General features: G+C 49.7%; 1 protein-coding gene and 1 non-coding gene across 5 annotated transcripts in view; both read right to left on the bottom strand.

The window, feature by feature from the left end:
• The window catches only part of SEMA4D (semaphorin 4D), a 127,900-nt gene that overhangs the window by 35,674 nt on the left and 75,353 nt on the right, over positions 1-16,873 (bottom strand). For all 4 annotated transcript variants that reach the window (XM_040237750.1, XM_040237725.1, XM_040237734.1 and 1 more), the window contains exons 2-4: positions 11,258-11,319; positions 2,666-3,015; positions 1,150-1,295 (exon numbers count right to left, since the gene is read on the bottom strand). In XM_040237750.1, coding sequence (XP_040093684.1) covers positions 1,150-1,295; positions 2,666-2,771 — 252 coding nt within the window. In that variant the 5' untranslated portion in view covers positions 2,772-3,015; positions 11,258-11,319. The remainder of the gene's footprint in view (positions 1-1,149; positions 1,296-2,665; positions 3,016-11,257; positions 11,320-16,873) is intronic.
• Positions 15,487-15,559, bottom strand: TRNAG-CCC. The gene has a single exon. It is a non-coding gene; the product is annotated as a tRNA-Gly (tRNA).

Below are 16,873 nucleotides of genomic sequence, written 5' to 3'. Positions count from 1 at the left end.
AGGTTAGAAGGGGACAGTCTGAGCACTGAGTGAGGCTCTGGATGCAATGGCTTGAGACACTTCAAATGTTTAAATCCATGAGTCACGGTCATACTAAAAACAGTCTCCAAACCTACTGTCTCCCTTTGGAGAGAGCTTACTCATTATTTTGAAAACTAGTAAAGAAAGGCAAAGATTTTAAGCTCTGATCCTGCCATTTCCATGGGAACTAGGCTTGGGAGATGTGAATAGCTGGCGATGGGAAGTTCCCCTTCACAGACAATATTCCAGTACACAGATGGAGAAGGTAGAGGCGAAATGTTCCATTCTGCAATTCTTGGTGTGCTTTAGACTACAGTGGTCAAGAGCAAGGAGAATGCCCACCTGGGAGGAGGATCCTGCCTCTCACAGGAGCCAGCCCAACACTGGGGCCCTGACAGGACTGAAAGCAGCTTTCCCAGCAAGTGGACCGGGGGTAGCTTCTAGAAATGGAGATTCAATGGCAGAGTGCCCGGCCACATAAACCGTCTGATTTTAACCCAAGCAAACTGAATAGTTAAACATCATTAATGTGAGAGTCCATGAAATCTGAACACTATTTGATGACATTAATTGTTAGAATAATGACATTCTGGAAAAAAGGAGTCCCTACCTTTAGGAGATGCTCTGGGAAACTTTTGGGGATGAAGAACATGTGGTTGGGACTTGCTCCCACAGGGAGCAGAGGACAAGAACAGGGATGAGAGGATGGGGGTGGACCCTTGTCCTGCAGGAGCCTCGAGAGGGTACAGGGGTCATCATATCACTCCCTCTGCTCCCGCGTGTGCCTGAGATTTTCCGTGGTAAAACATTCAATAATCTAAGATAAAAACAGGGTGATCCCCGGGTGAGCTGCCAGCTTGGGGAGGACGGAGGCTGCCAGGGGAAACACCCTGAGATGGGGCTCGTGGACACAGGGCAGGAGGGGGTGCTTCTGGATAACAGTGCCCTTAGCCCTGCTGGGCAGGCAGGCTGCTCGCTGGCCGTGCAGGACGGTCTATGGGACCAGCCACCAGGGTGAGGCTGCATGGCCAAGAAAGGGACTGCCATCCCAGGAAGAGCCCAGTGTATGGACTTGAGAAAATGCTGGAAAGAAAAAGGCAGCAGGGGCACAGGGAGCCCACACCATACCTCATGCTGCTTCTTGGAGATGTTGTGAGCGTTTAAGGCAAACACAGCTTCCCGGGCACCCACAAACAAGGTGTCCTCGTCCTCACTCAGCAGCAGGGCCGAGTAGTTGAAGATGCCTGGCTCGTGAAACTGCACCAGCTGTACCTCTGGGGAGGGCAGGGCAAGAGGAGAACGTATTAGGTATTTCTGAGCCTGGACACATCCGGAGCACCTAGTCTCTCTCTAGCGCACTGCCAACCCACCAGGGCCATGCCTGGGGTCTGCTGCCATGGTGGCCAGGCTCGGGCCAAGGCCAGAACTCAGGCACCTTTGGGTGCAACAGACCCGCCAAGGCCACCACCAAGTGTGAGGCCACCATGTAGCCATTGCATTTGACCAGTGTTGTGGCATGACTTCCCTTCCTGCTCCCTCCAGCCCAGCTGAATTCCAAACCTGGCAGTGTGACCTCCCAGGATCGTGACTTCCCAGGAGTGTGACCTTCTAGGAACATGACCTTGAGGCAGTATGACCTTATGATGTCCCAGGAGAACTCAGATTAGACACCTTAAACTGCTGACAACTGCGGTTCCCTCTGCCTCCCATCAAACTCTTATCCATGTGTATGTAATCACCCACAGATGAGGTTTATAAAGAATATAGCTATTTAGCATTTTCTTATTCAGAAAAAAATCATTTATCTCAAAGTCTTATAAAAAAAAATCTATTGCAATGATTTAACCCAGCATTTTCTAACAAAGCAGAGTAACAGGTGACTTTTTCACTTATTAGGTAATTGCATCAATAGCTACTTATGAATATGAGGAATTTAAGGACTAGCAATGTAGAAGTAATATAAATGTACTGACACTCTTTCCTAGGGAGCTATTTCTTCTTTTTGACCACCCCAGCATCAATTTTAAACTTGGCTTCCCACGTAACACCAAGTTCTGCTTTTATTGAAGGATTAGGTGTTCTCGCTTTCTCCTCTTCTAATTTTCCCCTGTTGAAGAAAGATGTGCATGGGGTAGAGTCTCTCCCAGCACACAGTGCCTGGAATTCTGCACAAGATAGCTGAGTCCTTCAAGCACAGCTCGCTCAGGACTACGGAGTCAGAAAGACTGGGGGATCCCAAGGCAGAGCTCCCAAGACAGAAAATTACAGAGAAACCAATAAACAGCAAATAGAAACAATTCGCCTGAAGCTCAGCTCCACATTCTGCCTACTACAAACACTATTCGGTGTGGTTTGTGCCTGGGCAGTGTGCACCAAAGGTCGTCAGGCACAAAGAAGATAAACTTCCTTCAGGCGCGCCCCCTGACTTAGAAACCAAATCAGTGGGCCAAGAAGAAGCCCTGCGAGTGTCTCCAGGTGTCAGAGCATCTCCCCAAAGCGGCAGTGCAGGCCCTCTGTCCACACACAAGGGCCAAGAATAGGGACCCAGCAGCCAAGGGCACCCATGCTTCTCCACACCAGAGCAGGGAACAGGGCGCCCATCCCCGTCAGGTACTGCCAGCACCTGCCACCATTCTGCCCTCACCTCTGTGCTCCCAAGTGATCCTAGGTACGGGAGCAAACGCCACAGCTGTCCCAAACACCACGGCGAGGGCGGTGAGCAGCCCCCCAGCAGGGGCACACATCCTCATCGGTCAGGGCTTCAGCAGGGGCTTCAGCAGCAAATGCTGGCGGGCAGCGGAGCCCACAGCAGAGGTTGCGGTGGTGGCCACTCAGAGCTGCAGCACAGCCCGGAGCTGGTGGGCGGCACAAGCCCGGAGGCCCCGCATTTCTTAGCACTCACTCTGGGTAAGGTCGGCTGCTCTCCCCAGTGCAAATGTGAAAGGCCACCAGGCTCTTAAATGGCGTGCTGCTCTACGGCCTTCTGAATAAATTCTGGAAGAAAGTGCAAAGGAAAGGATGCAACTCAGGATGTGTGGCAACAACGCGTGCTTTCTGTTCTCTCAACATCACCGCCCCCGCCCCTACCCCCCGCCCATGGCTCTGCTTTCGCCACAGCCTCAGCCACGGACTCTTCTACAGAGGAACAGGGTGGTGAGACGTAAGGGGCCTCCAGAGGGGGACAGCCCCACACAGACACTGCACCCCAGAAGGCGCTACAGTCAGGGCTTTCTGCTCCTCAGACTGGCCCGGAATGCAGGACAGTCACAGGGACCTGACCAGTGGGGCAAACACATGCCTGGCTGCCCAGCTTCTTCCCTGTGTGGGCACCGTGCGCAGCTGGTAAAGTGATGGGAAGGCAGAGAATGGAACCGGGGTTTCAGTTTCCCGTGGAGACTGGCTTCCCAGTTCCTGTAATACTCATCAGGGATGATGCCCAGAGCTAAGACCGGAGAGCTGGGTGGAGGCTGAAACATGTAAGCACACACACCCGTGCAAGTACACGTGTGCATTAAGTACAGACATGTACACACACACCACATACACACACGTAGGGCCAGGTCGTGCCGGAACAGCTGACCTCCTGCAAGGGACAGGGCCACCCTGATGCCACCTTATGGAAAGAACAGGCCTGTGCTTAACAGAGAAACTTGGGGCTGGGGGTCCCCAGGTCTCCTGGAGCCCACCCTCTGTCCCTGCCCTGTGACTGCCTGAGTCTGGCTGCTGCCTGCTCAGACCGTGCACATATGTGAGGTGAATATGGTAACTATGCCCACAGGTGAACCTGCGGACATCAGTGAATCGGAGCAATTATCGATAACACTGGGGTCTGCCTCTGACCCAAGGCCCCACCAGGAACCCAGTGAACCTCTGGGATGGACTTGTTTCCAGCTTCTCAGGAAAGGTTTAAAGCAAAACCCTGGCCTGAGCAGAGGCAGGACCCTTGCCAACCTTACGTGGGGAACAGAGTGCAGTGGAACCCCTGCATTCCCTACAGGCTGCCCCCAGGGACCCCCAGCGCAGTCCACAGACACTCAGTTCCCTCCTCATGCTGAGCACCCCCTTCTGCAAAACGGGGGAGCAGCTGTCTCTCCCCTCCCCAACGAGTCAATCACCCTCACCTCCTCTTCCTTCCACCCCCACCAAGCCAGCCCACTTCCACATCTACCGGTCCAACTGACACCCCAAGGCCTTCCCTTTCTAGAACTTTCCCCTTGCCCCCACCATCACCGTCAGCCTCCTGACCACTCTTCAGGATGTCCGAAGGACAGCCAGCCCCTCACTCCCTCTTCAGCGGTCCTCTCCCAGCTTAGCCTCCCCAGACCTCCCTCAACTTGCCCCAGGTCAGTGCCTGAACAACTGCCTGCCCTGCTGCCCTCGGACATATCAGACCAGACGAAACCACTCAAGAGGGTTTGGGGAGACGTTCTGGCTTCCTGTTGACCTGGTTAAGTCACCGCCTCCAGGAAGTGCTCCTGGCTCCTTCCTCATTTTGCCTGGGTAGTTATCTCTCATACCCCTGGTGTGCTTGTCTGGCTCCCAAAGCCTAGCAGGGAGCACAGCTCACCCTCCACAATGCACTGGGGGAGGCGGGGTCTTTTTTTAATTGCATTTACTTTTTACGTGTAACAAGGGGCACTACCACCCCAGCTCCACTTCACCAAGGAAGGGATCACAGGGGACTTCACGGTGAGCACTTGCCACAGGGGGAGAGGCTGGGCAAGGCCCATACACTAGGGGCCAAGCCCCATCTGCCCGCCCGGCTCCCCTGCTCAGGCACCACTGGCACCTCCTCCTCCAGCCCCAAGGCTGCCTGACCAGGCTCTCTGCCTCCACCCAGCATCTGTTCTCCATTCCAACGTACCTATTAATCAAGGAGTACACCGAGTCTGTTTCCTCTAGGGACTGGCCCATCCTAGGTGGAGGCGGGCACCTCTTGTCAACAAGCAGCTTGGATGAGCATTATTTTCAGTTTTTTGATTCCCGGAGACTCTGTCCCAGGTCTTCGAGCCTGGCATAGTGGCTCGAAAGCAGCCACAGCTGATGCATGAATGGATGGCATGGCTTTGCGCCAACACAACTATCACAGGATGGGACCTGGGCTACAGGCCAAGCCCACGGGGATGTAGCCCAGACACCCAGTGACAAGAGAGCAACCCACACTGAATGCAACACCAGATACATGAGGAGGCTGAGGAGGCTAGGAGGGGAAGCAGAGAGGGCTGCCTCACAAGGAGGCAAGTCTTAGAGGGGCCCACCATGAGGGTCACACGTCACCCTCAGCCTGGGCGCAGGGTGGGATCCTTACTCTCCAGCCCTTAGTAGGGAAGTAAAGTATGAGGTGGGTCCAGAAGCCCAGGGCAGGTGAGAGGCTCCGAATGGGACTCATTCAGCAATCCCAGAGTGTCCAGTGAACACTAAATACACCCACAGAAATCCTACACAGCTGTAGGACACCCAGGCCCTGGGGGACAGCTGTCAGCGTGGATGATGCTACCAGCTCTACATGCGCTGAGCTCATTCCCAGGTCCGCGCCCACCACTACTGGTCCAATAAAAGCAACGCTCATCCTCCCACCCTGAACTCTCCACGGCCTCCCACCCCCTCACTTTTGCTTCTGTTGTTGCTTCCTGGGGTAGAGACTGCTGGCTTCCTGTCCCAGCACCCATGTCCCTTCATTCTAATAGTATCTTGATTTTAGACAGGAATGGCAGTTTGGCCAGTTTCCCTAGTGACAGTTCTGGACAAAGAACTGTGAACAGAAGTTAGAGAAGGTAGGAATTCCAGGAAAGCTTTTTAAAGGAGGCTGACTCAGCTTTATTTTATTTTTTTTTTGGCTTCAGCCTTTCCTCCTTTTGCTGCCTGAAACTCAAACTTGATGGCTGGAGCTCTGCCAGCCACCTTGTGAACATGAAAGATAAGAATCTCGTGCTAAGAACAGCCAAGTAGAAATCCAGAAATACTGAGGACCCACACAACATACTGAAGACTTTACACCTGCTTTCTCCTGCCTACCTTTAGACTTGATAATAAATTATTAAGCTCTTTAAATTACTGTTTTTTTCTTCTAGATCTGTTGCCAGCAGTTGTATATAATTACAAACTGACACAACCTCTTTGTAACACATTTACCAAACAGAAGCAGCAGCCAGAATAATGTTTTTAATGTAAATCAGAGCATATCATTTCCCTATGTGGAATGTTTCTCCCTTAGATTAAACCCAAGCACATGGACTTGGCTGACTTTCTCTCCAGCCTCTGCCATTTCATTTTCCCTTTACCTTTCAGTCCCAGCCATTTCTGGATATGTGGAGTTGCAAAGAGTTGGACATGACTGAGCGACTGAACAACCACAAGGGCCACCTGCCTCGTGTCCCCAAATGGCCTTTAAAAAAACCCACACGAACAGCCAAAGGTGAGGAGGGTCCACGTCACACACAGTTGACTCCTCTTGGGGGAGGGAGTGTTGGGGCCAAATGTTTTGCTTTGTAATATTGAAAGGGTTTGATGTTTGCTCTTTTTCAACAAGTGTGCATTGTTCTGTATAATTTTAAAGTGCAAAGCACAGAGCACATGCACACAGACACGCAGCCTCGGTGCACTCAACCAGGGACACTGACCCTGAGACTGCTGACAGGACGCTGCGTTAAGAATCAAAGCCTTAATGTTCCAACGGATACAACTGGACAAAGCGCCCATCCTGCCGGCCTCCGTGGGTGTTTCTGCTGGGAGCCGAGGCTCTGGAGTGCACATTTGGCCTCCCCCACGTCAAAGTGTCACACTGAGACAGGAGCCCATTAGAAAGACAAGGTCAACACAATGTCACACCCATTACCTAATACGTAATTGTGCTGGTTCAAGCGGAATGCACGACCCCACTTTAAATGTCAGGAGAATGGAACCCCAAGGGGTCTCTGAGCCCATCCCTCAGGGGCCTGTCAGTGCCTGTCACACAGCAGCCTTCCACCTGAGTGACTATGAATCATGTTAGGGGGTTGGGACAGAGAAAAATAGGGTAAGGGCTGTTTCGGGAAACCATACACATGTCTGTGCATGTCTGTGTGTGCACACACGTATACATATATGCATGTGTATCAGAGTATATATGTGCATGTACGCACTGTGTGTGCATGTGTGTGTCTGCACTCAGGGTATTGTGTACATACTTGTACCTATATTTATTCATGTTCATTCATGCATCTATATATCTCTAGGTGTGTGCACATGAGTATGTGTGTGCATATGTGTCTGTTTGTGCATGCCGGTGTGTAGATGTGTGTACATGCACGCCTACGCAGTATGTGCAGCACACGAGTCCCGATCTAGCACTGTGTTCCCAGATGTGCCTAGTGACTGAAGGCTAGGGTCCTACTAGGCAGGAACCGTGGGCCAAGGGTGCTGTCTGAGGTCTGTCCTGCTCACACCGCACGCTGAGCTTCCTGGGATCAGCTATCTGTAGGGTCACAGAGAGGACGCCACTCGCCACCACATGTAAAGTGTCAGTGCTCCGTCAGCTACAGAATGCTAAACCAATGTTCAAAGTGCCCTCACTGGCATCCCCAGGGAACCCGTGAAGGGGAGTCTGGGTGACCACTGTGGACAACTGCGGGGGTGCCTGCTCAGGCTTCTTGTCTGTGGGATTTGCCCAATAGGGCAGGTGAAGTCCCACTTACTCTCCAGGCCCTGTGGCCAGAACAGCGGACAGACACACACCTGACCATACCTTCCCCTCCCCAGCCAGGGGCAGAGAACCCAACAGCCACCCCAAAACCATGCCCTGCCAGTGCTGGTGCCAAGCCCAACATCCTCATCATCAGGCTGTCCCCCACCCTGGGCTCCCTTCCCCAGCCCAGCCCCTAGTCCAGCCCCAGGCTGTGCCCCCTCCTCCCCTCCCCGCCCTCAATGCTCTCCTCCCCACTCCTGGCTGTGTCGCTGATGTCACCCCCTTGCCAAATGACCTTGCCCCTTCAGGAATCAGAAACAGGTTTCAGAAGCTCTCTGTTCACACACACAACAGTTTATTGTTTCAACTTCAGCTTCCCCAGAACTTAGAATGGATTGCGGGAGCAGCACTTTAGCTGCAGAGGCCATGCCCAGTCTTGGAGCTGAGCCTTGCTGGAACCCCCCCAGTCCTCTTCCCCAATGGAAGAGTGTCCAGGACACAGGCTTTCCCCTCCAGGCACTTCCCAGGGGCAAACAAGCTTGTCAGGATGTCCCCACATGCCTGAACCCTTCCTTGTTCTCTCATCTCAACCCAGGCACGTGTGTGCCACACATGTGCTTCATGGGAGCCAGGAATGAGACACAGCGGTGGGGTGACAGATGTACAAAGCAACCAATTAATCAGCAATCAATCAGCAGTGGTGATGGACAAGTGCTGAGAAGGGTATATGCAGGATGGGTGTAGGGCCGCAGGGATCCCACAGCAGAGGGGCCAACGGAGGGAGGGACCGACCACCTGTGCAACACCATTCTACACTTCACACATGGACTGTCTCTTTGGAAGGTGTGCGGAGCCCAAGCAAGGCATGTGCACCTGTCTCTGAGCCCAGATAGCTTAGCACTGGCAAAGAGAAGATAATCCCCCTCCCCTGGCCTGACTTTACCAGTCGGCCTGCCCCTGGGGAGGAATGTGTGTCCTCCAGGGTTGCTGACACCATGGGGAGCTCGGCACAAGATATGCTCCTAGGCTTTTTTCCCCAAGGACCAAAGGATGCTATGTGCACCAGGAGATATTTGAAATGCCACTAAAACTGGTGCTTCAGTCCTCACTTAGACCTACAGAGAGAGCAAACTTAGATAAATGACACTGTTGAAAAGTTCTGCCTTAACATGGAATTTATTTGCATTCTTAATTTTCTCTTAATCATATAAGACTTTCCTACCTTCAAAAGTCCCTCAGTCGTGTCTGACTCTTTGTGACGCTGTAGACTGTATGTAGCCTACCAGGCTTCTTCGTCCATGGGATCCTCCAGGCAAGAATACTGGAGTGGGTTACCATTTCCTTCTACAGGGGATCTTCCCGACCCAGGGATCGAACCGGGGCCTCCTGCATTGGAGGCAGACGCTTTAACCTCTGAGCCCGGTTCGATCCCTGGGTCAGGAAGATCCCCTGGAGAAGGAAATGGCAACCCACTCCAGTACTCTTGCCTGGAGGATCCCATGGAGGGAGGAGCCTGGTAGGCTACAGTCCATGGGGTCGCAAAGAGTCGGACACGACTGAGCGACTTCACACACCTTCAAAAGTAACTCCAAGGGTTCTTAACTCCACTAATAAAGAAATATAACTTATATAAAATACCTAAACATTCTCCCAAGAGGCAGAGAGAACTTTATTTTAGAAGACTGCAGTTAGAGGGTGCTGGTGGGGCTTCCCTGGTGGCTCAGATGGTAAAGAATCTGCCTGCAATTCTGCAACACTTTATATTGCTTTGTAAGAACTTAATATATTAAATGTTTATGCCTCCTCTATACTATATTCAAGTCAGTGAGAATATATTATATCCAGAATATTAACCTGTGGAGCTGGGTGTAATGTTCCACAACCCAGCCCATTTCTTGGTGTCTACCCTTGCCATTTTTTTTGCCCTTTTTGCACTTACATAAAAATGAGAAGTGGCTTCTTCTCTTGCAGGTTTTTTATGACCACAAGGTAAAAGTAACAGGAATCTATTCCTGCCATTTCTTTGACCTCTTTGCATTTACATAAAAATGAGAAGTGACTTCTTTTTCCTGCATATACTTCATGCTTATTATGACCACAAGGTAAAAGTAACAAGAGACTCCACCCGCTTAGGCCTTTACATTGAAATTCTCTAACAACTCAATGTGGTACTGAACAGAAGAAACCACTCTTACTTTCAATTTTCCTGTGTCCCAAAATCTTTCTTTAAAATAAAGTGTTCAGCAAACAAAAGACAAACAATCTCTAGGAAAATACTTGGGAAGAATATTTATAATATAAATGCCTGGGACTAGAATTCCTAATAAGTGCAATTATTCCTAGTAACTGGGCTTCCCAAATAGCTCAGTGGCAAAGAACCCTCCTGACAATGCAGGAGCCACAGGAGATGCAGGTTTGATCTCTGGGTTGGGAAGATCCCCCAGAGGAGGAAATGGTAACCCACTCCTGTATTCTTGCCTGGGAAATCCCATGAACAGAGGAGTCTGGTGGGCTACAGTCGATGGGGTCACAAAAAGTCAGACATGAGTGAGCACACACTGAACACAAACACACATTCCTAACAACTACAGAAAGAAAAGCTCTAACAAACTACAGAGCTTTGGCCCAAGAGAGCAAATAATTTTAAATGTACACGTACCTAACCAGCCAATAAACAGAAAGTGCAAAGTGTCCTTAGAAGTGAAGCTGTGTTCATTAAAACTGGTCCCCATGCTGGCACAACTGGTTCTCGCGATTGCCACGCATGGCAGATACCAAGGACCATCTTGGCAGCAGGTGTATCGAAAAGCCAGAGGAAATGACAACCCTACTTGCTCATCCACAATGCATGAGTAGTGTAACAGGAGGAAAGGGAGGCGAGGGCTTGCCTTTTGCTTTTACCAATTAAACTGGCATATCTCTGTCCTCTAAAGCTAGAAGTACATGGCTGACCATGTATTTATCAACAAAAATTAAGACTGATCACAAAATGACTCAATTTCAAGGCAGATGATACAGCCAGTGCTCTTCTTACTCCAGACCCCATGATGACCCCGCGGGTGTGCACTCAGTTGTATCTGACTCTGCGACCCCGTGGACTGTAGCCCACTAGGCTCCTCTGTCCATGGAATTCTCTAGGCAAGAATACTGGAGTGGTTGCCATTTCCTTCTCCAGGGGATCTTCTTGACCCAGGGATGGAACCCACATTCCTGCATGGCAGGCAGATTCTTTACCACTGAGATACCAGGGAAGACTCACTTCTACGCCCAAAAAAGAAGATGGGGCATTTCAATGCCTAGACCAGAGGACTGCAGTTCAGAAAGTGGACAGGGGAAGGAGCACAGGGTGGAAAGACAGGGGGCAGGGGAAGGAAAGACAATAGAGGCAGTGCCGCTACTGCCCTGTGGGCTTCCCCTTAAGCCAGCCCCAAGGGGCAGTGGCCAAGTCCAGGTCTTTGCCCGTAAAATCTCACAGGGACCAAGGGCCAACCTTCAGCTGGATCCCACTGGGGCTTCTATAAGGTGTTACTTGGCTAAACTGCAAGATAGATTGAGAAACAAAGGGGGTTTTACCTGTATCTTGTGCCTTCTCGAAACTTCCCAATCGTTTCTAGAAGTCTTCAGAAATCTTGACTCTGAAAATAATGGGAAACAAGAATATTTAAACACTTCAACTATCCACATAAACTCAACAATACTTCTGGAAAAGCACCAAAAAGAAACTCCTGCCTTCGCTTCTGGACCCCCACAGCTAATTCTCTGACTCAGGACAGCTTGGCATTTGTGCACTGTGCTAGCAGGAGGAGGGAGGGAGTATGCAGTCACTCGTCCATGAACAAAGGAAGTATAACCTCTCAGTCACCCAGGTTCAGAACTGGTCCCAGCCACTGATCACCACCACTTCCTTGCAGAACAAGCCATTCAAATAGCCAGAGTCACTGTCAGCTGAGAGTCCATCAATCAAAAAAGTATTATCTATTGTCTACTGACTTCAGATATGTATTCTTTAGAACTCATCTTCATTGAAATCCAAAGGCACCAGGCAATGAAGGAAAAACAGATACAGAGAACATATTTACAAGAAAATGATTTCCTAAAGGATCCATTTAATTCATTTTTTTGTTTTCATTGTTTTTAAGCCAAAACAGCAGAATTTCCACAGCTGTCTAGCCAGTCTCTATATTATACATTACCCCTTTCCAGTGCAGATGGAGCCCTCAAAATAGGAATTCTCAAATCCAGTAAGATCACTGATTCAGATAAAGAGAATCAGAATTGCAAAACCAGAGGTCACCGTGTAGGATTAAAGAAGGTTTAGAGGCTGGTTAAATAGATGCTGACCCCTCTATGATTGCAAATGATCCAACATATTGTTTAAATCTCAGAATCAAACCCTAGCAATTTGTGTGGTTGGAATTATTTTTTCTTTTGCTTTAAGGGTTGATACAATTCCTGCCGTTTTTCCTAAGACAGCTGAGAAGTAGGAGATGCACCCTGGAAACACGGTTATTGTCTCATCTCTCCCACACAGCCCCCAGCGAGTGGGACCATCAAGTCTGCAGCAGAGAGATCAGTTTGTACCCCTCTCTTACATGTCCACCCAGGACACATGATTTCCAGGGCCACCCAGGGCCCCCTCCAGTGCTCAACAGCTCAGCTCAGCAGATGAGACCTCAAAGTGACAGGCAGAGATGGCTGGGATTTACCCCACCCCACTGTGCTGTGCTGCCTACGACTGGGTCTGGGTCTTTCCTATACCAGCAGCTGCTTCTGATGGCCGATTTACAAGCAAAAATATCTTCAGATGAGCCAGGACGGAAGTGTCCCTGGACAAAGTTATATCCATCCAAGACACAGAACCTATGTCCCCTGTTTAAATGCTGGGGGACGGGCTGGCACAACTGATGGACAGGCGGTGGGCAAACGCAATGACCCGTGGGATTTACCTGTTCACACGGGGCTTTCCTATCATGTGGGCAGGTGGGGCACAGCAGCCACCTGGGGACTGCTGAAGACACTTCAGGGAACAAAAAAGTGAGTCACCCATAAGTAAGAGGTTTAGGTAAACAACATGAATACCAAGAATTATAAAACCGAAAAACTTCTCTCTTCTAGAAATTCAGTAAGTCTTTGTCACTTCAATAAACAGAAGCCTAGAGCTGCTTGTTGTGTGGTTGGAGGACAAGTCTCGTATCATATTCACTCTAATTTCACAGTATTGAGCAACAGATGAAAGAAAGCAGGTGAGGGTAGGTGTGTGTCTGTGTGTGTGTGTGTCTTAATCACCTCACACAATGCACTTGGACGTGGGCACCCTCATTTTCCGCCTTCAGGCCAAGGCTCCCTATCTCCCCTCTGTCAAACAGCTTCTAGCCCCCATGTTCCTGAGTGGAAACACTAACGGCTCAGTCAACCGCGAGGCCCCATGGGGCCCCTACTGTCTGCACCCTTTACCACAGCAATTTTTCTCTTCTCTCCCAACATAAAACCCACAGGCTATAATTAATTATCACCACACTGAAGAAAGCAAAAGACATGCTCTATATGCAGTTACTAACCATATCATTCTTTTTCTCTCCCCAAACTTGAAACTTTTTACTTTGTATTGGGGTATAGCCAATTAAAAATGTGGTGGTTTCAGGTGAACAGCAAAGGGACTCAGCCATACATACACATTTATCCACTCTCCCCCAAACTTCCCTCTCATCCAGGCTGTCAAATAATCCTGAGCAGAGTTCCATGCACGATACAGTAGGTCCTTGTTGGTTATCCATTTTAAATACAGCAATGTGTATATGACCTTCCCAAACTCCCTGTCTCTTCCCCCTGGCAACCATAAGTTCATTTTCTAAGTCTGTGAATCTCTTTCTCTAACCATTATCATTCTAACTATGCATCTCCTCTGACTATGCATGTGTGTGCCTGCTCAGTCACTTCAGCGTCTGACTCTGTGCGACTCCATGGAGTAGTCAGCCAGACTCCTCTGTGCATGGGATTCTCCAGGCAAGAATACTGGAGTGGGTTGCCATCCCCTTCCCGACCCAGGGATCGACCTTGTGTCTTCTGCACTGCAGGTGTATTCTTTACCGCTGAGCCACCAAGAAGTTCCCCTGACTCTGCATATGTGCTTATAATTCACATAATGCACAGTCCATTTGCAGAAGAAAGGAATGAAATAAATCAGGAGAGAAGTGTTTCCCTCTCACACCAGCAGGAGAAACTTGACCTTCACCCCCACACCTCCAACCCTGTAGGAGGGTGTGGGAGCCCCAGTGTCCATGACCTGAAGGCAGCTGTCTCTAGACTGTTCATAACAATAGCACAGAGCCCCGTGAAGGGGGTCTTTGTCTGGCATGCATCTCGCCTACACTCTGCCAACGTGACCTCAGCTTCTGAAGGCCCCTTGCCTCAGCAGTAACCCAGTGTTCTCTTTATCGCATGGAGAAGACACAAGCACATCCCAGGCATAGGACTCCCTCGTTCGAGGTCTGGCATCTCCATTTTCCAGCTGTATGTCCTTGGGGAAGTTACTGGACTTTTCTGTGCTTCTGTGTCCTCATCCAGAAAGTAGGCCTAATAATAGTACCTATCTCATTTGGTTGTTGTGAAGATCCATGACTAACCTGTATGAAGAGCTTAACACAGTGTCTAGTGGCCAGGAAACACTGAGAAACTATTACCTAGGACTCTCCCTGCCGGTGAAGCAGAGCCAATTATACCTAACTTGTCAATCACCTACCTTGTGAGATATACTGGGTAGGCCAAAAAGTTTATTTGGCTTTTTCTGTAACATTTTATGCAAAAATCTGAATGAACTTTTGGGACAACCCAATAAATATTAGGATTTGGCCCCCAGCATGTGTAAGCATATTCCTCACACCCCCTCAGTCAGGGCTCTGACAGCCTCCTCCTGTCACGGGAAATTCCGAGCTCAGTGCCTGGAGCCACAGCCACACTCTCCCAGGAGCAGGACCCCAGCTTCTGTTGGTTATGGATGGGGAGGAGCCTCGAGCCTCATCTGCTGAACTTCCTCATTTCAGCCCAGAAGCCCACCCTGGAGGTGAACAGGCACTCCACTCACACGCCGTCTCTAGGGGCAACATTCACATGCACGGGGGCCACGGGGTGACACCTGCCAAGATTCCAGGTCCAGACCCTCTGACCCAGCAGTTTTCTACCTGGAATTCAGCTGGGCACACCCCCACGTGTACAAGATGCCCAAGTATGAGACTGCTGACAGGAAAGCTCTGGAAATACCCATGGCCCATCAGTTATGTGCATGTGTGCATATACGTGTGTGTTTGTACGTATAAACGAGCATGTGCACATGTACCACCTGTGTGTAAGCTGATTTGTGTATGAGCTATGGCACATCTACTGGTGTGCAGCTGTTCAAAAACAAAGAGGTCACAGAGATGAAACGGTGCTCAAGATGCTTCGTTCAGTAAAAATTAAGGTTCCCAGCAGTGTTATAGAACGTTATTTGTGCAGACACAGGGTACGTGACCAAGTGCATGTGTACATAATTTACTCAAAACTATTTGATTAGATCAGCATTTAATCAAGATCCGCTGGCAGTGAGAGACTAGAAACCGACTCTGGTCTAAAGCAGGGGTGTATTTCATTTTTTTAAATATTTTATTTATTTGTTTGGCTATGTCTTGCCTGGAGAATCCCAGGGACGGAGGAGTCTGGGATCCCATAGACGATGGGCTGCCGTCTGTGGCGTCGCACAGAGTCGGACATGACTGAAGCGACTTAGCAGCAGCAGCCCAGTCTTAGCTGCAGCATGTGGGATCTAGTTCCCTGACCAGGGGTTGAACCCAGGCCTCCTGCATTGGGAGTGCAGAGTCTTAGCCACTGGACCACCAGGGAAGTTCTGCCTGTGTATTTCATTTTTGATGTGTATTCTTCAGTACTATTTGAATTCTTACCACATGCTTTCCTAATTAAAATATTTTAAATCTTATATTAAAAGTAAAATGTATCAAATGTGAGATAGTGGGAAAAAAAAGTTGGAGAAAACATTTATGGCAATTTCAAAACACAAGTTATTGTAACTATTAAAAACATGATTCCCTTTCTGAAATTTACTAAACGCACTTCATCAAAATGGAAGTTTTCAAGAACAATGGCAGACCTGACATTATCTCCAGCCTCTCCGACATTTTGGACATTTTGTTGGCACTGTTTTTCCTAAGAAAACTCAGACAGAGGAAAGCATTTCGGTGCAGGTGAGTGCCCCAGATCGCAGCCTCAGCTGAAGTACCCTGGGAAGTGGGAGGAGCAGGCTGGCAGTCATGCAACAAGAGGAACAGAGACCTGGAACTCAAGAAAGAACAAGGGGCCTGTGGGCAGTGGAGCTGCAGGAACTGTGCCTCATCCTGCGTGTGGCAAGGTTCCCCCCCCGCCGCGCCGCCCCCCCACCCCACCCCGCCGCACTGTTGCATGTTGCATAGGTAAATATGATAATGCTGGATATTCAGATCGTTTGTCAATTTCCCACTTAAAATTCACTTTTAAAGACTGATTTTTTTGTTTAATTTTTAAAGACTGATTTTTAACAACCAGCAAAACTTGAGCAAGAAGGCTTTCTTTCTAGAATGCAGAGTCTATCTGCAGAGGTCAGGGGCCACAGAGAGAACACCGGGAAAAGGTCCTAAGGCTCTGCCCTTAACACACAAGGCTGAGGGGGCCGATGGGGGTGGGGCAGGAAACAGGCGCAGAACTTATTCACCACGTTTGTTTCCTTCTGCTGGGAAATACTGCACAGAACTTGCATGACTTATATTCATTTGACTCACTTCTCAGTTTTCTATTAGTTAAGCTATTTTTGAAAAGGCGTATTTTCTATGCTATTAAACACAGTCAACATCTAGAGCATTTTTTGTACTTCTTTCGAGGCAACTAAATGCCTTAATTCAGCTCATGTTTATTCTCCCCCTAACGGGGAAGGCTGCAAAGTGTGGGGGCCAGAGTGTAGACTCTGAGGCCAGCCTGCCCAGGTTCAGGTCTAGGTGCTGCCACTTCTCAGCTGTGTGACCTCGAACTAGTCACTACCGCCCTCCTCAGCTGCTCCCTCAGCCTCTCCACTCCCCTCAGCTACTCCCTCAGCACCCTCACCTCACTGCCTCACCCCCACACTCCCTCAGCACCCCCACATCCCTCCCCACCCCCACGACTCCCTCA

The sequence above is a fragment of the Oryx dammah genome, unplaced genomic scaffold (genome assembly GCF_014754425.2).
Source record: "Oryx dammah isolate SB20612 unplaced genomic scaffold, SCBI_Odam_1.1 HiC_scaffold_1, whole genome shotgun sequence".
In the NCBI taxonomy this organism is placed as follows: domain Eukaryota; kingdom Metazoa; phylum Chordata; class Mammalia; order Artiodactyla; family Bovidae; genus Oryx; species Oryx dammah.
Note: the sequence above shows the minus strand (reverse complement) of the source record. Positions and strands in the feature narration are given on the sequence as shown.